Genomic DNA, 21002 nt, shown 5'->3' with positions numbered 1-21002 from the left:
GTTTATAGTATGAATTATTTGGTAAGTAAATCCCTCTTCATCAAATTGACTTTTTATGTGTTTCCATCCTATATTCTCCCAGTTGAAATTTTTACTGTCCCTCTAAGTTTCCAAGAATAAAATCCTATTGGAATTTCAGTTGACAGTTTATTGAAATTAGAAGTAATACTTAGCCTTCTTATCTGCAAACATACTTTGTTCTGTCATTTTCAAAATTGTGTAATTTTCATAGTATGGCTCTTAAACTTTTTTAAATTATATTTTGCTATTAAGAGATTATTTTTCTAGTTAGTCCTCTACTTGATAATTGGTGCTATGGAGAAAAGTTCTTTACTTTTTTTTTTTTTGGGGGGGGGTGGGGGGACAGGCAGAGTTAGACTGTGAAAGAGAACGACAGAGAGAGTTATAGACAGTGAGAGAGACAGAGAGAAAGGTTTTCCTTCCGTTGGTTCACTCCCCTAATGGCCGCCACGGCCAGCGCTGCACCTATCCAAAGCCAGGAGCCAGGTGCTTCCTCCTGGTCTCCCATGCGGGTGCAGGGACCCAAGCACTTGGACCATCCTCTACTGCCCTCCTGGGCCACAGCAGAGAGCTGGACTGGAAGAGGAGCAACCGGGACTAGTACCTGGCACCCCAACAAGGACTAGAACCCAGAGTGCCGGCACCGCAGGTGGAGGATTAGCCTAGTGAGCCACGGCGCCGGCCTTTACTTTTGTTTTTTATATCTCAAGTTTCATAGTCATTTAATGTTCTTTTGAGTTTTCATGGTAATAACAACTTTCCCAGAAACACTTTTAATGTATTTATTTCAGGATAGAATTTTATTTTATTTTGAAATAGAATTTCAAAGCCCTAATACTGTTCTAGGGTATGCTTGTATTTTGAGATTTATCTTAAATATCTTATTTGCTTGTGTTGTACATAATTAAGATTATATAATTGAGTCAAAGTAGAAATGTCAAAAGTTTAAGGTTGCCTTAGAAGATTAATTAAAGTCAGGATTTTTCCTTTTCAACTTTTCACAAAGAAATATGCCAAATCAGGATTGGCAGAAGAATCTTAGTGCTAAAATAATTTTTTTTTTAGGAAGTGGTTTTGAAAGATGGAAGAATTGAAAGACTAAAGTTGGAACTTGAAAGGAAAGATGCTGAAATCCAGAAGCTGAAAAATGTGATCACTCAGTGGGAGGTTTGTGTCCATTTACTTTTATAAAAGAAAAGTATATAAATTTGCACATTTTCTGTTTCTCTTTTTCGTAAATGCACTTAATATTTGATTGATAGAAATAGTCATTTTGCTATTTAGGTTTTAAAACTGATTAATGGTTTAAAGTCTGAATGATAATATTTATTTTTCTTGATGTAAATATATATAACATATCCATTTTAAGTGTACAATTCAGTGTCATTATTTGCCTTCATGATATTACTTAATCATCACCACTGTCTACTTGCAGAGCTTTTTCCATCATCTTTTTTTTAAAAGACTTGTTTTTTAATATTCATTCATTTATTTGACATTCAGAGTTACACAAAGAGAGAAGGAGAGGTAGAGGGAGAGAGAGAAGTTTTCCATTCACTAGTTCACTCCCCAGGTGGCTGCAACGGCCGGAGCTGGGCCGATCTGAAGCCAGGAGCTTCTTCCAGGTCTCCTACGTGGTGCAGGGGCCCAAGGACTTGGACCATCTTCCAGAGCTTTCCTAGGCCATAGCAGAGAGCTGGATCGGAAGTGGAGCAGCCGGGACATGAAGCAATGCCATGTGGGATGCCAGCACTGCAGGTGGCGGCTTTACCCGCTACGTCTCAGCGCTGGCCCCTCCATCATTTTAAACAGAAACTCTATACCCAGTAAACAATCCCCTGTTTTTCTCCCAGCTCCTGGTAACCTCCCATTCTCTATGAAGTTTCCTATTCTGGTCACCTCATATACATGGAATCATATAATATTTATCCTTTTATGTCTGGCTTACCTCACTTAGCAAGTTTTCAAGGTTCATTCATGTTATAGCATGTGTCAGAGTTTTATTTCTTTTTCCATTGTATGTGTATAATACATTTTGTTCATTGGTGTGCAAAGTGTCTGAGTCCCTGCTTTCAGTTCTTATGATTATATATCTGAGTGTCAGATAACTGGTTCATATGGGACTCCTACATTTAACTTTTTGAGGAACCACCAAACTTTTACAGCAGTTGTTAACATTGTGTTCCCACGAACAGTGTACAAGTTTTCCAGTTTATCCACATGCCAGCCAATAGTTGGGTATACAATTCATGTTTAATCACAAATTTGCCTATTACTCTCTCCCTTCATAGCTTAGCCTTTTAGAAAAATCTCTTTTTCATCTCAAGCATCATTCTTCTTTGACTACTATTAATTCACTTAGCAATACTTACTGAGTGCCTGGAACGTGTTACCAGGTGCTTTTCTGGGCTCTAAGTAATAGTGTGGGGGGGGGATCAAATTCCAACCCTGAGTGTTCTTAAATTTGCCTTCCTATTCAACTCACACATTCAAGAATCATCCCTGCTAAAACTTTTTTTTTTTTTTTTGGACAGGCAGAGTGGACAGTGAGAGAGAGAGACAGAGAGAAAGGTCTTCCTTTTGCCGTTGGTTCACCCTCCAATGGCTGCCGCGGCCAGCGCGCTGCGGCCGGCGCACCGCGCTGATCCGATGGCAGGAGCCAGGAGCCAGGTGCTTCTCCTGGTCTCCCATGGGGTGCAGGGCCCAAGCACCTGGGCCATCCTCCACTGCCCTCCCTGGCCACAGCAGAGAGCTGGCCTGGAAGAGGGGCAACCGGGACAGAATCCGGCGCCCCAACCGGGACTAGAACCCGGTGTGCCGGCGCCGCTAGGCGGAGGATTAGCCTAGTGAGCCGCGGCGCCGGCCACCTGCTAAAACTTTATAACTGCAGCCACTCATCTCCCTCAGCTTTTCATTTGCATTTGTCATCCTTTTTGTTGTACGAGGCACAGGGAGTACAGAGATGAGTTAGTAAGCAACTCATAGTCCAATGACAAAGACAGACATGTAAATAACTGTAGTGTAGTGTAGGGATTTGCCACCGGGGTTTCCGAGAACTCCAGAAGCACAGAAAAAGGAATGCGTGCATTGCTGCTGTTGAAAATTGGTAAGGATCTCACAGAAAAGGGGATCTTGCCAGGTAGCGAGCACAGTACCTACAAAGGCATGGGAATGGTGGGAAGCACATTGTAGCTGGCATTCTGAGAAGTGGGAAGCCGTAGGAGGAGAGATTGGAGATTTGAGTTGGGGTCAGATACTGAACTCATTTGGTTGAATAATGGGTACTGGGACAGTAAGACAGAAGTAACAAGTTCTGTTGTTCTGTTTCATAGCACAGTGGGATGACTATAGTTTACAACAATGTATTCTGCTTCCTCTAAGGAACTGGGAGAGAGGAGCTGGTAGGCTCCAAACATAAAGGATAAGGAAATAAAGGCTAATTGCTTGGTTTCCTGGTTAATACTATGTCTATTTGTTAAATATTGCATTATACCCCATCAAAATGTACAAGTATTACATGTTAATAAAAAATGTAAGCAATAAAATAATTTGAAGGAAAAAAAGAAATTTGAAGGCCTTGAGCTTTCGAGAGGGCAGTGAAGGCCTTTGTAAGTGAAGTGACCATAAGAGTGTTTCTGTGGGACAGGGGTACTGCGTGAGACCTGCAGTAAAGACAGTCTTGTAAAACAGTAAAGAAATACTGAATGTAAGAGGAAGGCCGTTTCTTGGGGGGGGGTGGGGCAGTGAGAGAGAGAAAGGTCTCCCTTTGCCGTTGGTTCACCCTCCAATGGCCGCCGCGGCTGGTGTGCTGCGGCCGGTGCATCGTACTGATCCGAAGGCAGGAGCCAGGTGCTTCTCTTGGTCTCCCATGGGGTGCAGGGCCCAAGCACTTGGGCCGTCCTCCACTGCACTCCCGAGCCATAGCAGAGAGCTGGCCTGGAAGAGGGGCAACCGGGACAGAATCCTGCACCCCGACCAGGACTAGAACCGGTGTGCCAGCGCCGCAGGTGGAGGAGTAGCCTATTGAGTTGTGGGCTGGGCGGAAGGCTGTTTCTTTTCTTTTCTTTTTTTTTTTTTAACTTTTATTTAATGAATATAAATTTCCAAAGTACAGCTTATGGATTACAGTGGCTTCCCCCGCCCATAACTTCCCTCCCACCCGCAACCCTCCCCTTTCCCGCTCCCTTTCCCCTTCCATTCACATCAAGATTCATTTTCAATTCTCTTTATATACAGAAGATCAGTTTAGCATATATTAAGTAAAGATTTCAACAGTTTGCACCCACATAGAAACACAAAGTGAAAAATACTGTTTGAGTACTAGTTATAGCATTAAATCACAATGTATAGCACATTAAGGACAGAGATCCTACATGAGGAGTAAGTGCACAGTGACTCCTGTTGTTGCCTTAACAAATTGACACTCCTGTTTATGGCATCAGTAATCTCCCTATGCTCCAGTCATGAGTTTCCAAGGCTATGGAAGCCTTTTGAGTTCACCGACTCTGATCATATTTAGACAAGGCCATGGTCAAAGTGGAAGTTCTCTCCTCCCTTCAGAGAAAGGTACCTCCTTCTTTGAAGACCTGTTCTTTCCACTGGGATCTCACTTACGGAGATCTTTCATTTAGGTGTTGTTGTTTTTTGTTTTTTTGTTTTTTGGTGAGTGTCTTGGCTTTCCATGCCTGAAATACTCTCATGGGCTTTTCAGCCGGATCTGCATGCCTTAAGGGCTGATTCTGAGGCCAGAGTGCTATTTAGGACATCTGGCATTCTATGGGTCTGCTGTGTATCTCACTTCCCATGTTGGATCATTCTCTCCCTTTTTTATTCTATCAGCTAGTATTTGCAGACACTAGTCTTATTTATGTGATCCCTTTGGCTCTTAGTCCTATCATTATGATCAATTGTGAACAGAAATTGATCACTGGGACTAGTAAGATGGCATTGGTACATGCCACCTTGATGAGATTGAATTGGAATCCCCTGGTATGTTTCTAACTCTACCGTTTGGGGTAAGTCAGCTTGAGCATGTCCCAAATTGCGCATCTCTTCCCTCTCTTATTCCCACTCTTATATTTAACAGCGATCACTTTTCAGTTAAGTTTCAACACTTAAGAATAGCTGTGTATTGATTACAGTATTCAACCAAAAGTATTAAGTAGAACAAACAAAAAAAAAAAAATACTAAGAGGGATAACGTATTAAGTTGTTCATCGACAGTCAGGGCAAGGGGCTGATCAAGTCACCGTTTCTCATAGTGTTCATTTCACTTTAACAGGTTTCCTTTTGGTGCTCAGTTAGTTGTCACCGATCAGGGAGAACATATGATATTTGTCCCTTTGGGACTGGTTTATTTCACTCAGCATAATGTTTTCCAAATTCCTAACAGGGATCACTTTTCAGTTAAAATTTAAACACCTAAGAATAATTGTGTGTTAATTACAGAGTTCAACCAATAGTACTAGAACAAAAAAAAATACTAAAATGGATAAAGTATTACATTGAACATCAACAGTCAGGACAAGAGCTGATCAAGTCACTGTTTCTCATATTGTCCGTTTCACTTCAACAAGTTTCCCCTTGGTGATTCAGAATGCTATAAGATAGGCCAAATAAGGATAACGTAGGCAGAAAATTGCCTAGAATGTGGATGTTAATATGGGAAAACAGTTCTGGTTCAGATGTATAATTGTATCATGTAGATTGGGAAGAAGCTAAGCCATTTGGAAAAAAAATTGTAGAAGATTTGAAAGATATTTCAGTAAAGTACTCACTCATGTCAGCCAAAAATTACTATAAAAGAAATGACTTAATCAATGACAGAATAACATGTTGCACTTTAACTGAGAAGGTACAGAAACTGTATTATAAAATTAAATACTACACGAGTTTCAAATTTTTAATTAAAATTCATTCTCAGAAATTATTTAAAAATTATGTTTCGGTAGTCACCTACTAGCCAGTGTGAAGAAGCAGATTCAGGAAGTTCTGGTGAATTACTGGACAGTACTGGGTAGAACTGTGAATCATTTTTCTGTTGGTTTTCATCTACACTGTGTTGAGTTGTATAATGGTTTTATTGGGAGGAGAAAAGAAGACTGTTCCAGAAAATTTAATATTATCCTGACCTCTTCTCATTTTGCTCCCTCTTTTCTTGAGTTACCTATAATATTAATACTTTTCATTTTACCAGTGATTTAAGTAGCAGGCAGTTCTGAATACATCTTCCTCCATCCTACTTATATAAAAAGCAATTTATGTCTGAGAAAGCCTGGAATTCACATGTCCATAAATTGGTAGTAAATTATTAAAATTGTATTGTTTACTTTTAAAAAAAACTAAATGTTTTCTTCTTTATTAGGCAAAGTATAAAGAAGTAAAGGCAAGAAATGCACAGTTATTGAAAATGCTTCAGGAAGGTGAAAGTAAGTGATATGTATGTTTTTAGAATTAAGTTTGTCTTAAATCGAAGATAATTTTTCAAGATACATAATTTGCCAATTCACTAAAATGAAACACTGATACAGGCTAGCTAGAAGCTAATAATGTTTAACCACAAGTCACTCTTGCAGCACCTTAGTTTTATACAAGTTTATAATTACTCAAAAGAAGTCTTTGAGATTTTAATTATTTATAAACTATTAGATTTTATTTAGAAGAAAATCAAGTCTTAACAATTGCTTCTGCATTTTGATTGCTTGAGAAGAGAGCCTTTGGCACTGTAGGGTTTCCTTCCTATTCTTTTCCTTCTTGTTTCCTTTCTTCCTCTCCCCTCCCCTACTGCTCTTCACAATTGTGCTGCTACACTAAACTTTGGACAAGAAGTCACCAGCAGAAAGCCAAGGAAATCAACCTAAAACATTCTTAGAGATAACAAGATTAGTTTGGTTGATGTTCTGTGAAGTCCCCCCAAATTAGATGAATTCCTGAATATGTATACCTAATGACACCTTGAAAATTCTGATAAATTTTTCATACATGATAGAAAAGGAAATGTGTATTAATTTTAAATACATTTTAAGTACATTTAAGTAAAGCTATAATATGCAAGTGAAATTATAAATCATAAAAGACATTAATTAAGACATGAATAAAGGAGAAAATATTCTCCCAAGTAGACAAAATTAAATGTAATAAATTTTCCTTATTGATAAATGATAATGAAATCCCAGCTGTAACTCCTGGGAGTACCATATAGCACTTAAGAAATTAAGTGATGGGTGGGTGCTGTAGTGTAGTGGATAAAGCTGCCACCTGCAGTGCCGGCATCCCATATGGGTGCCAGTTCGAGTCCTGGCTCCTCCACTTCCCATCCAGCTCTCTGCTGTGGCCTGGGAAAGCAGTGGAAGATAGCCCAAGTCCTTGGGCCCCTGCACCCACATGGGAGACCAGGAAGAGGCTCCTGGCTCCTGGCTTCAGATTGGCACAGCTCCGACCGTTGTGGCCAATTGCAGAGTAAACCAGCAGATGAAAGACCCCTCTCCCTCCCTCCCTCCCTCCCTCCCTCTCTCTCTCTCTCTCTCTCTCTGCCTCTCCTTTTCTCTGTAACTCTGACTTTCAAATAAATAAATAAATCTTTATAAAAAAAAAAAAAGAAATTAAGTGAAAATTGGGGTTGGTGCTGTGGCGTGGCAGGTTAATGCCCTAGCCTGAAACACTGGCATCCCATATGGCTGCCTGTTCAGTCCCAGCTGTTCCTCTTCCAATCCAGCTGTCTGCTATGGCCTGGGAAAACAGTGGAAGATGGCCCAAGTCTTTGGGCCCCTGCACCCAAGTGGGAGACCCAGAAGAAGCTCCAGGCTTTTGGCTTTGGATCAGCCCAGCTCCGGCCCTTGCAGCCATTTGGGGAGTGAACTAGTGGATGGAAGACTTTTCTCTCAGTCTCTTCCTTTCTCTGTCTGTAACTCTACCTTTCAAATAAATAAATAAAATATTTTTTTAAAAAATTGTGAAAATCAAGGCTGGTGTTGTGGTTCAGTGGGTTAACCACCAATTGCAATGCCACCACCACCCACAGCTTTTTTCCTTAATGTTTATTTTCATCTACTTGGAAAGCAGAGCAGAGTAAGAGAGATCTTCTAACTGCTGGTCCTCTCCCCAAATGCCTACAGCAGCTAGGACTGGGCCAGACCAAAGCTAGAATCCTGTTACTCCATCCGGGTGACAGAAACCCAATTGCTAGGCCATCATCCACTGACTCCCAGGATGCATTAGCAAGAACTGTGGAAGCTGAGCAGCCAGGACTTAAAACGAGCACTCCCACGTGGGTTTTGGTTGTCCCAGGCAGTGGCTTAAACCCCTACAGCACATTACCTGGCACTTCCCTAGCTTGTTTTTAAAGTGAGAAGTTTAGCCATTGGAAATTCTCAGCTGCTTGAAGATTTCTAGGACTTAGAAGACGTAGGAACCAAAATATAAATCTCTGCTTGCTCACAGAGGAGAAAAACCTCTAAATAAATCAATAGTTCTAAGGGAATACAGATATTATATGACCAGATATGGTCACATGAGCTTCATGTACTTGTTAATGCGTTACTGGTGTGAAAAGTGTGAAAAAGAGGAAATAATTTTTTAAGCCTATTGAGCCATGGTGCCGGCCGATCTTTTACTGTTTTACCAGTCCATAGCAGAGAGCTGGATCAGAAGTGGAGCAGCTGGCCAGCGCCGCGCTCAATAGGCTAATCCTTGCCTGCTAATCCTCCACCTAGGCGCCGGCAACCGGGTTCTAGTCCCAGTCAGGGCGCCGGATTCTGTCCCGGTTGCCCCTCTTCCAGGCCAGCTCTCTGCTGTGGTCCGGGAGGGCAGTGGAGGATGGCCCAAGTCCTTGGGCCCTGCACCTGCATGGGAGACCAGGAGAAGCACCTGGCTCCTGGCTTCGGATCAGCGTGGTGCACCGGCCACCACACTAGCTGCAACGGTCATTGGAGGGTGAACCAATGGTAAAGGAAGACCTTTCTCTCTGTCTCTCTCACTGTCCACTCTGCCTGTCAAAAAAAAAAAAAAAAAGAAGAAGAAGAAGTAGTGGAGCAGCTGGGACTCAGCCAGTGCCCATATGATATGCTGGCACTGCAGGTGGCAGCTTTACCCACTACGCCATGGTACCAGCCCCAAAAATAATTATTTTCTTTGTAGTGTGCTTACCCCCAGCAACTTAACATAAAAGAGCACTTTGCATTGTTTTTTTAAAAAAATTTATTTATTTATTTGAAAAAGTTACACAGAGAGAGAAGGAGAGGCAGAGAGAGAGGTCTTCCATACACTATTTCACTCTGCAGTTGGCTACAACAGCCAGAGCTGCACCAATCCGAAGCCAGGAGCTTCTTTCAGGTCTTCCATATGGTTGCAGGGGCCCAAGCACTTGGGCCATCTTCCACTGCTTTCCCAGGCCATAGCAGAGAGCTGGATCGGAAGTGGAGCAGCCTCGAACCAGCACCCAAATGGGATTTGGGCACTACAGGCGGCAGCTTTACCTGCTACGCCACATTACCAGCACCTGCATTGTTTTAAAAATTGCCTTTTTTTTTTTTGCCCTATGTGAAATTGTTTGTTTTCTTGTATATTTCTCCCATTTAGCGAAGATGGAAAGATCCTTTCGTCACATCTGTGTAGTATTTTAACAACACAAAAATGTAAAATTTCCAAGAAAAACTGTTATGATATTAATGATCAGAATTTGCATTTGAAAAAATAAGAGCCCTCAAGAACCTAGAAGTACATTCATTGAATTTGAAGACAAGAAACCATTATTATGACTGTACAGTATCACTAAAAGTATTGTTTAAAGAATTTGAGGGATTAAAAAGACTATATGACCATTTCTCCTTTTTTTTTGTCAGTGAAAGATAAAGCAGAAATACTGCTGCAAGTTGATGAATCGCAAAGTATCAAGAATGAGCTAACTGTACAGGTAAGGAACTGTGGAGCAAGCGTGGCTGGTTTTCCTAAGCAGTGACTAGTCCTGAATTGCTAAGCTTGACCAAGCAGAAATACAGCCTCTGGTACTTCAAGATGAAGATGTTAATGATACTTCTGTTGTGTGTTGGCCAGTAAGTGGAGATTCTGGTTACTGCACAAAGTATGTGCTGAAGAATAAGGGGAAAAAGTTGTATTCACTGAAATATGAATACAGAGATAGAAAAGGCAAATTGAACTTAGCCTATGGCTGGACTTCACATCCTTATCCTGTCTTAAGATTGTGAGCTTCAATGCTTAATAGAAACTACAGGGAGGGTCTCTCCTCTGATACTTGTTCATAGAGCTGTTAAAAATCCATCATTGTAACTAAGTGTTAAGAATTAGAGTATTTGCCCAAAAAAAGTCTTTTTCTTATTGAATATTTGATTATAGGTGACATCACTTCATGCTGCATTAGAACAAGAGAGGTCTAAAGTAAAAGTATTGCAAGCAGAATTAGCCAAATACCAGGTATGCTTTTATAATTTGAAGAGTTAAGACTATGCTTTCAAGGATCATTTCTGTACTTCGCTACTGATTTTGAAGTGTTTTCATCACAAGCAGTATGTTTAGAATAGATACCGTCTAGAATAAATGTACTATTTTATTCTTAAGCCACAATTTATTTACCAGATACATTAATAATTTTGTTATTTATCAAATCTTTTTTAAATGTTAATATTATTATACATACTGATATGTACGGCCCTAATTAAAGTAATTCAGGTAAGTGAGTAGTTGATGTGGCATGCATGACATTGAATCATATTGGGGGAAGGCACATAATGACGTTTGTCCCATTACAAGTTTGATCACTTGGCGTTAACCTCCTGTCTCCATTATAAAGTATCTTGTCTTCATCAATTAAAAAGTAACTTGTGGGGTGACACTTTGAGATTGTCTGAATTTCCTTTTCATCCAGTGGTTCTAGCATCATTGAAAATATTTGTATCAGTTTCCATTTTGGTGGCTGCAAAGTAGTGATTTTCTAGCTTTATCATTTCTTCTATATAGACAAGCAGAATTCATACTGTGTTATTTGGGATAAGCAATAAAAAGGATCATGCTTTTTTTTTCTGGATGGAGCAATAAAAATTACCAGTGTCATTTGCACATATATTTGTATGTACACATGTGTGTGTTTGTAAAACAAAATGCATTTATTAATGTGGAGATACTGTTTTTAAAAAGCCCAAAAACCACTGGTGGCATAAAGAAACATGAAAGTTGTTGAATCCTGGCGTTGAAATCTAATCAGTCCCAGACGGAGAATTTCCTTTGCTTAGGAGACTTTGAAGGGGATCCATGAATGTTTGTTATCTTTGTTTCTGTAAAAATCTCTTTGGGAATCATGGTAAGAGTTTTCAGCTGTATAACATTGGTGCCTCTCTATAGTAATTATCCCTCAAAAAGACTTTGGCTGAATTTATTTTCCTGCTATCAGGAAATAAATCTCAAGTACATGTCATACATATCCCACAAAACATATTCACACTGTTTTTCTCTGAATAAATCTTTGCATAACTTTCGTTTGCTTAAGAGTGAGTGGTAGCATTCTTCACTTGGGAGGGCCTTTTTTTTTTTTTTTAAGTTAATGTAGAAATGTATTTTCCAAGAGGGAAAGCTAGCAGTAGACAGATAAAGAGGGGGGGACAGGTTGAGAAAAAAATAAAGAGAAGCTGTCATCATTGCCAGATGAGGCCGGGCTCCACCAGAGATGACCGCCAGTTTAGGAAATGTGCTTCCCCAGATGAGCAGCTCCCACACTTGGCTGAGCATCAGGATCAGTTGGATAATTTTTGAATTTGCTTCGTAACCCAGTTAAGTAGGTGTGGTATGAAAGTTAGAGGTCAGCATTTTAAAAATATTACACTTAAATGATTGTACTAATCACCTAAGTTTGGGCACATTTGCCAGAGTTTATGAAAGTGGAAAAAACTGTGTAGATATGTCAAAGCATTATGTGTGGTTAAAGTAAGGGTAGAGTATGAAGTTACAAAAACTATTTGCTTTTTAAAATCAGAGTAAAGCATAAAAGGTCATGCTAAAAAGTAATTAATTTATATAATTTTTTCTTATATTTAAGCTGGCTTTTCATGAGCAAATTGCATATTTATATATAATATATAAATATAATATATATTAAATACATATAAAATATTTAAATATATATAACACTTAGAAATATGAAAAGTATAGGCTAGTTTTCAGCCTGCTGATGAACAAAATCAATTTCTAATGCTGTCTAGTATTAGTACAAACTAGACAGGACTAGTACAAAACTAGACAGGACTTGTCTACCTATAAATTGAGTTATAAAAACTGTATTACCCAAAAGATAATAAAGTAAATTTTCAAATGTGTTTATCATATGGAACAAACTGAGTGTGTGAGTTCAGTGTTGGTATGGGTCAGAAACATTGTTTTTTAAAAACTGTGGTTTCAGTCAAAATGAGCTCTAAAAAATAAGATATCATGATCTCATTAAGCCTAATTCAAATATAAATACTTCAACTATTTTTTAAAACCTACTTTACCCATTTATAAACATAATAAAAATAATTTAATGATCTGTACATTGAAATTTACAAAAGATTCAAGACACAGAAACTGCTTCCTTCTCTTGCCCCAGAATGCTTTTGGTCTCATGTATTCATAAAATGAAAATGGTCCCAAAATGGCATTCCCTAAGTAATTTGCTCTATTTTTCTTTACAGGGTGGCAGAAAGGGGAAAAGAAACTCTGAATCTGACCAGTGTAGGTGATTTCATTAGCTTTTGAAGTCAACACAAAAACTAACACTTTCAGGGTTTTACAAAAATGTATATATTTAATGCCGTGCAACTGCTAAACTATGCAGTTTTTGTTGAAGGAATTAAAAGCAACTAGCTCACTAACAGTCTAGAATTGTATGTTCTTTTGGCTTAAAGTAAAAAGAAAAAATAGAGAATTCCAGCAGAACTCAATGATTATTGTTTACTATCCATCCTTATCACCTTAGTTTTTCATCAGTCAATAAAATAATTTACTCTTCCACTAGTATGTTTGATTTTTTCAAGTTTCAGAAACAGCGTGAAAGTATATTTTGCTTATAACAGCACCATTTCATTGGATCCTTTTAGATCAGCAAACATTTTCTCAGCACTTTCTGCAACCTTAAAGGGCATACAAAACCAGTAAGACACGGTTGACAGCATGGAGTAGCTTCTACTTAATGAGATAGGAGGTGGTGGGTAAAATGAGGGCAGTACATACTTACCATCCATATCAGAGGATGGTATCACGTTGCTTGGAAATGGAGGGTGCTTGCCTGAGGCAGGTTTTAGAAGGTATCTGTTCTTTCTGTAAATATATGGAGAGGCATTCCAGGCAGAAGGAATGGAAGGAATCTGGAGTGAAAGACTTGTTTAAAGAACAGTTTGGGTTGAGGATGGTAACATGACATCCTGGGAACAGAACGAGTGTTGGTGTGTGGGAGGAATGAATTAGAGCTTTCTCAGTGGAATCATCACTGCCGGAACGATTAGTGGTTTATGAGACTCAGGTGGTGGTGTTTAAGTGTATTCATTGAAATACAGGATTTGTGTGTGTGTGCTTGCCCTCCACAATAAGCATTATATGAAGGATTCCACTTCATGACAGTCTTTGACGAAAAACGATCTGAAATAGAAAGGTGATGAAATCGTCATCATTGCTTCTATGTCTGACTTCCATAAGGTTATATGAACCGTGCAAAGAATGGTGACAGCCTCTTCCCCATATTCCCAGTGTTTAATCTGCTGAGAGGCAGATTGGGGGTTGAAGAATTATTCAGTTCATAAAATGGCCAAACATTTTGAAATTATTTTCTCCCAAGTTTAATTCTTTAAGAATAGGTATCATCAGAATCTAATTCATTGAACATGTATGGTAATATTCTGTAACCTATTTTTTAACTCAGTAATGAGCAAAGGTGTCTAATGCTGTTTCATATAAGCAAGTCGACAGAAGTGGAATCAGACTTGTTTCAACTATAATATAATCAGCCAAGTAGTCATGGAGCTGCATTATCAAAGCACACTCTATTGTCTCCTGCTTTTGATTATCTACCTACACATTATCCAGTGGGTACATTGTCTAGCACCTAGCACAGTGGTAGACACACAACATGGCACATTTAACTGTCCATCAGAAAGGGGTCAACAATGTGATTGACAAAGTAAAATTGGGTGTCAGATGACTACAGCTAGTGAAAGTCTTGGGTAAAAAGTCTAGGGCCAGCATTGTGCTGTAGCCTGTGACACTGGCATCCCATATGGGTGCCAGTATAATTCCTGGCTGCCCCACCTCAGATCCAGCTTCCTGCTAATGTGCCTGGGAAGGCAGCAGCGGATGCCAAGTTCTTGGGACCCTGCACTCATGTGGAAGACCCAGATGAAACTCCTGGTTCCTGGCTTGGGCCTGACCCAGCCCCAGCTATTGCAGCCATTCGTAGGATGAGCCAGCAAATGAAATCAATCAACCAATCAATCTCTCTCTGCCTCTCTGCCTTTCAAATAAATCTTTTTTAAAAACTGTGTAAAATGTACTAGGGATAGAAGAGCATAGCACATACATAACTAAAATTACAGATAGAATGATGGATTCCAGAAGAGTATGACTCTTCAACAAAGTCAGCTGTTACTTATTTTAAAAATAATGTTTAGGCTGGCGCAGCAGCTCACTAGGCTAATCCTCCACCTGCGGCGCCGGCACACCAGGTTCTAGTCCTGGTCGGTGCACTAGATTCTGTCCCCGTTGCCCCTCTTCCAGGCCAGCTCTCTGCTATGTCCCGGGAGTGCAGTGGAGGATGGCCCAAGTCCTTGGGCCCTGCACCTGCATGGGAGGCCAGAGAAGCACCTGGCTCCTGGCTTCGGATCAGCGCGATGCACCGGCTGTAGCGGCCATTGGAGGGTGAACCAACAGCAAAAAGGAAGACCTTTCTCTCTGTCTCTCTCTCTCACTGTCTGCTCTGCCTGTCAAAAAAAATTCTTTTTTAAATAATGTTTTTTAATTTAAGATTTAATTATTTTGAAAGAGAGAGTAGTGATGCCTCAGTTACTTGGGAGTTCCAAACTCCTGGCTTCAGCCCAGCCATGGCAGGCACTTGAAGAGTGAACTAATGGATAGAAGTGTTTCTCTCCCCCTACTCCTTCTGTCAAATAAATTTTTTAAAAGATTGAAATGGCAAAGATAGAGAATTAGAGAAGAAAGTCATTTCAAGGGGACCTTTTTTTTTTTTTTTAAGAGAACTAAGAGGCAAAGGGGATCTAAACCAAGAAAGTGGCAGTAAGATTGAGAAAATGGAATAAAAACATATCCAATGTGGAGTCTAGCAAACTTGGGAAGTATAAGAAAACATGGCTTCGGGGGTCAGGGCTGTGGCACAGTGAGTTGAGACATGGCTTAAAAAAGTGGCATCCCATATAGGCTCTGGTTCTAGTTCCCAGCCACTCTCCTTCAGGTCCAGCTCCCTGCTAATGTGCTGGGAGTGGAAGATGGTCAAGTCCTTAGACCCCTACACCCATGTGGGAGAAGCTTCTGGCTCCTGGCTTTGGTCTGGCCCAATCTTGATTGTTGTGGCCATTTGGGGAGTGAACCAACAAATGCAGATTCTCTCTTGTGGCTCACTTGGTTAATCCTCCGCCTGTGGCGCCAGCATCCCATAAGGGCACTGGTTCTAGTCCCAGTCACTCCGCTTCCAGTCCAGCTCTCTGCTGTGGCCCGGGAAGGCAGTGGAGGATGGTCCAGGTGCTTGGGCCCCTACACCCGCATGGGGGACCAGGAGGGGGCGCCTGGCTCCTGGCTTCAGATTGGTGCGCGGCCTTTTGGGGAGTGAACCAACAGAGGGAAGACCTTACTCTCTGTCTCTCTTTCTCACTGTCTATAACTCTACCTGTCAAATAAATTAAAAAAAAAAAAAGATTCTCTCTCTAGCTCTGCCTTTTGAATAAATAGAAGGAGAGGGAATGGGAGAGGAGAGGGTTGTGGGTGAGAGGGAAGTTATGGGGGGGGGGAGCCATTGTAATCCATAAGCTGTACTTTGGAAATTTATATTCATTAAATAAAAGTTAAAAAAAAAAAAAAGATCAAGGCATCAGAGACAGAAACCAGATCCCAAGTCTAGATGAGCATAAAACTGCTAGTGCTACTGACAAATAGGCAGGGGCGATGGAGTCACTAGTGGGGGAGGAGGGAGTGGAGATGGACAAAATGGACCTGTGATACATTAAGTTGTATTTTCCCACAGAACACCTGAAAGTACAGAGTCCAAATTGGGAGTGTAGATGTGGTCTGGTTCTTAGAGGAAGAACTTGGGGTCCATGCACCATGACGCTGTCAGAATGGTCCACATCCCCAAGGATGAGGGTGTGAAGAGAAGCAGAGGACCGGCTTTGGGAAGGATGGAAGCAAGAGTGGTCAGAAGAGTAGGAGGTGAGGTTAGGAACCTGTGGACAAGTCTCAGGTTACAAGGCAGAGGGGAAACTGCTGGATTTAGCAGCTTGGGGACACGTCGACATGGGAGACCCTGTGGAGTTCCAGGATCCTGACGTCAGCCTGGCCCAGCCCTGGCCATTGCAGCCGTTTGGGGAGTGAACCAGTGGATGGAAGATTCATTGTGTGTGTGTGTGTGTGTGTGTGTCTCTTTCTCTGTAAATCTGCCTTTCAAATAAGTAAAAATCTTTTTTAAAAAACTTTTTTAACATACTGTTTTTTGCAATTAAAAAATGCTACTGCTTGGATTTGTGTTACGTAATCTGCTATTACAGAACTATGTTGTATCAACTTGTTTCCTTGACTTGTTCAGTTGAGTTAAGTGTTATTACAGGACATGGCTGGACAGGGAAGTTCCATTTTGTCTTTCAATCCAGAATCAGTCACTGTAATAGAACTGAGCCAGGGGGATAGCAGAGTGAATGAAAATGACTGTGGGAAGTATCTGCAAAAGATCATGAATGAATGAACATTATGAGAAAAATTTGTACCCAGATAAACTTATCTTTTAATTCATTTTTCCGTAAACTTTTAGAAGTACCTAGTAAGTCTGTAAGAAAACTTACAGTCAACCAGCTTGACATTTCATTTGTTTTACTTCCCATTTTATGAATTTTAGAACTTTAGTTTTACTTACTACCATTATCCGTGTCATATTGATCTGGTGACATCTATACAAGGATAATTTTTATATAAATATTACAAATTAAGATGTGAATTGGGGCTGATAAAGCCTCAATTCAATGTAGGGGCAGGTAAAGCTGTTGCTTGCAGTGCCGGCATCCCGTATAGATGCCAGCTCGAGTCCCGGTTGCTCCACTTCTGATCCAGCTCTCTGCTATGGCCTGGGAAATCAGTGGAAGATGGCCCAAGTCCTTGGGAAATTTTATCTTTCTGAAATGACAAATCGTGGGTAATTTTTTGTTGTTGTTTAAAAGTCTTATTAGCTGGGGCTGGCACTGTGGTGTAGCAGGTAAAGCAGCCGCCTGCAATGCTGCCATCCCATATGGGTGCCGGTTCAAGTCCTGGCTGCTCCACTATCGATCCAGCACTGTGCTATGGCCTGGGAAAGCAGTGGAAGATGGCCCAAGTCCTTGGGCCCCTGCACCTGGGAGGGAGACCCGGAAAAAACTCCTGGCTCCTGGCTTCTGATCAGCCCAGCTCCAGCTGTTGAATCGTTTGAGGAGTGAACCAGTGGATGGAAGATCTCTCTCTCTGCCTCTGCCTCTCTGTAACTCTGCCTTTCAAATAAATAAATCTTTTTAAAAAATCGTATTAGCTATACTGTTCTCATGATATATTTGATACCATCCTTTTACTGTGACCCCGTGTCCTTATATAGTAGTCTCTTGTGAGCACTCTTTTAACCCCAGTCTGACAGACTGTGTTTCTGTCTCTCACATTTTCTTTGAGTGAGTGGCTTGGCGAGCTTCTCTCCTTGTCAGGCCTTCAGAAGTCTAACATGTTGCTCAGCATCTCAAGCAGGAAATGGACCCAAGCAAGCTAGTGCATCGCATCCCTGGAATAGCAGAAACTAGAGCATTTATTAGGTCTGTTTTGCTGTTTCCTAGTGAAGACATACCCACAATTTACAGGACAAAGTTTGCCTTCAGAGACTGGGTTGACATTTTTAAATAACTGATTCAGGGACCTGTCCTTAAACCAGCTATTGTTGGAAGAAAATAACTATTAGATGTTAGTTGCTCTTTTTCAACATTGTGGTCCACTTTGAGCCACTGATTTTTTTTTTTTATCATTCAGTATTTGATACAAGATCATTTCCAACATTCATTCCATTGACCCAGTGCACAGCATTTTTGTGAACTATCGCAGGGCTACATCAGTACAAAACAGTTTAAATTAGTAAAGCAGTTTCAGAAGGGAAGCCCTGGATTTTTTCTGGGCAGGCGCCAACATTGTGTGCGACACGGAATGTGGACCAGGCTTCATGGCGCCACACTCAAGGACACAGAAGTGGGAAAAGGTCCCTTCGGCGAAGCTCAGCAGCTCATCGATGGGGATGACACGCCCATCTCAGCCACCAGCCCTGTCTCTGTGTAACCAACATGACTCAGGTGGGAAAGGGAGAGGAGCCACTGATTGTAATCTTACCAAATACACCACTCTTTTCTAGTCCTCTGATCTGTAGTAGAAATATTTTATATATGAAAGCATCTTTTTTTTTGTTTGTTTCCAGAAAGGACAATACTAATATTATGTCTTAGTCCATTTCATGTTGTTAGAACAAGACAGCTGAGGCTGGGTACATTATAAAGAAGAGAGGTTTATTTAGATAACAGTTCTGGAGATCCAGGAGCATGGTTCCGGTTTCCTGGTGAGGCCTCCCTACCTTAACCCTACATTGTGCCCCAACTTGATGAGACAGGAAGCAAGAGAAATTCATGGAGGTGCCAGGCAGCTTCAAACAAACCACTCTCAAAGAGTGTTCCGCGGCCAGCACTGTGGCACAGTAGGGAAATCGTCTGCCTGTGGTGCCAACATCCCATATGGACGCCGGTTCAAATCCTGGCTGCTCCTCTTCCAATCCAGCTCTCTGCTATGGCTCCGGGAAAACTGTAGAAGATGGCCCAAGTGCTTGGGCCCAGCTCCAGCCGTTGTGATCATTTGGGGAATGAACCAGCAGATGGAAGACCTCTCTCTCTCTGTCTCTCCTCACTCACTGTCTGTAACTCTGCCACTCAAATAAATAAAATCTTAAAAAACAGAGAGAGCATTGTTCCCTCTTAGCTAATGCCTCCCATTTGGCCCAACCCCTTACAGGCCCCACCATCTTTCAGGATCACCACACCCAGGAAACTGGGGGACAGCCCTCAGCCACGTCCAAACCATAGCACCAGCTAATATCTAAATTTACCTAACAGCAGTGTATTCTTGCTAATATTTTTTGCTTAGAACAAATGCTTTTCTTTGGATTTCTAAATGTTCTATCATTTATACAGTAAAAAATTATGGAATAATGTATTAAACCAGTTCTGCTTATTATTTTTAAAATATTTATTTATTTGAAAGGCAGAATTACACAGAAGAGAGAGAGAGAGAGGGAGGGAGAGAGAGGTCTTCCATCCACTGGTTTACCCTCAAATGGCCTCAACTGCCAGGACTGGGCCAGGCCAGGCTAAAGCCGGGAGCCAGGAGCTTCTTCCAGGGATGGCAGGGGCCCCAGCACTTGGGCCATCCTCCACTGCTTTCCCATGTGCGTTACCAGGGAGCTGGATTGGAAGCAGAGTGCCAAGACTTGAGCAGGTGCCCTTGTGAGATGCTGGCACCACAGGTGGTGGCTTTACCCACTGTGTCAGAGCAACAGACCCTCTCCCTGTTACTTTTTTTTTTTTTTTTTTGACAGGCAGAGTGGACAGTGAGAGAGAGAGAGACAGAGAGAAAGGTCTTCCTTTGCCGTTGGTTCACCCTCCAATGGCCGCCGCGGCCGGCGCGCTGCGGCCGGCGCACCGCGCTGATCCGATGGCAGGAGCCAGGAGCCAGGTGCTTTTCCTGGTCTCCCATGGGGTGCAGGGCCCAAGCACCTGGGCCATCCTCCACTGCACTCCCTGGCCACAGCAGAGGGCTGGCCTGGAAGAGGGGCAACCGGGACAGAATCCGGCGCCCCGACCGGGACTAGAACCCGGTGTGCCGGCGCCGCTAGGCGGAGGATTAGCCTAGTGAGCCGCGGCGCCGGCCTCCCTGTTACTTTAAAAACTGCAGTCAGCCTTGTGGAAAACCACTGGACTAAAAGACAAAACACAGAAAAATCAAGTAAAAAAAGAAAACTACGGGAAAACATATGCCTGCCTTTAAATATTATAGAGTGTGTGTGTGTGTAACACCTGTCACACACAAACATTTGGCTGCCCCTTCCTCTAATTTGGCCATGAATTCTTTGACATTCCTGCTATTCAAGGAATGCTATTCAAGGAATTCTGTCACTCCTCTTGAATCCGAATGGGCTCTGTTGACTATTTCTGTCAATAGCATATGGCGAAATGACACTATTTCTAAGCCTGAGCCTTATGCTTTCACAGCTTCCACTTCTAGCCTGTGGAGTGCTGGCTTTGGTGGAAGCCAACCAGCACACCCACCCTCTCTGGTCACAGGGAGAAGCCAACTGCAGGTAAGGTGCTCTGGGGGGCGCCTCAGCCCAGCCAATCGCCGGCAGCAACTGGGGACACCTCAGCCAAGGGTTCATTTTACCCCAACCTCAGCCCCACTCTGACTGCCACTACGCGGGAGACACCAAGTTAGAATCGGCCTGGCATCTTAGCCCTCTCCGGCTGCTATCACAGAGTCCCATAAATTGGGTAGTTTATAAACAACACAGATGTCTCAGGGGCTGGTGCTGTGACACAGCAGGTTAAGTGACCACTGGTAGCTTTGGGATCCGCAAGGACGGAAGGCCTACACTTCCGGGAATGGAGAGGCCTACTTCCGGGGAAGAAAGTCCTTGTCAAGGTCCCTGCGGGTGCCTAAAGGTCAACCAATGAGGATCAGACCTGCCT

The 21002-nt window shown here is 41.8% G+C and overlaps 1 protein-coding gene across 24 annotated transcripts in view; it reads left to right on the top strand.

The window, feature by feature from the left end:
* The window catches only part of GKAP1 (G kinase anchoring protein 1), an 81497-nt gene extending 68483 nt beyond the window's left edge, over nt 1-13014 (top strand). For 21 of the 24 annotated variants that reach the window (XM_089315481.1, XM_070049025.2, XM_070049010.2 and 18 more), the window contains 5 exons: nt 1087-1188; nt 6386-6449; nt 9861-9931; nt 10372-10449; nt 12696-13014. In XM_089315481.1, coding sequence (XP_089171607.1) covers nt 1087-1188; nt 6386-6449; nt 9861-9931; nt 10372-10449; nt 12696-12743 — 363 coding nt within the window. In that variant the 3' untranslated portion in view covers nt 12744-13014. The remainder of the gene's footprint in view (nt 1-1086; nt 1189-6385; nt 6450-9860; nt 9932-10371; nt 10450-12695) is intronic. The other 3 variants (XM_089315455.1, XM_089315452.1, XM_089315431.1) reach the window with 1 other exon arrangement.
* Nucleotides 13015-21002: the final 7988 nt, after the last annotated feature.

This window comes from Oryctolagus cuniculus, chromosome 1 (genome assembly GCF_051225735.1).
Source record: "Oryctolagus cuniculus isolate XC-2025 breed Fujian yellow rabbit chromosome 1, ASM5122573v1, whole genome shotgun sequence".
Taxonomy (NCBI): domain Eukaryota; kingdom Metazoa; phylum Chordata; class Mammalia; order Lagomorpha; family Leporidae; genus Oryctolagus; species Oryctolagus cuniculus.
This window is presented reverse-complemented; position numbering and strand designations above follow the sequence as displayed.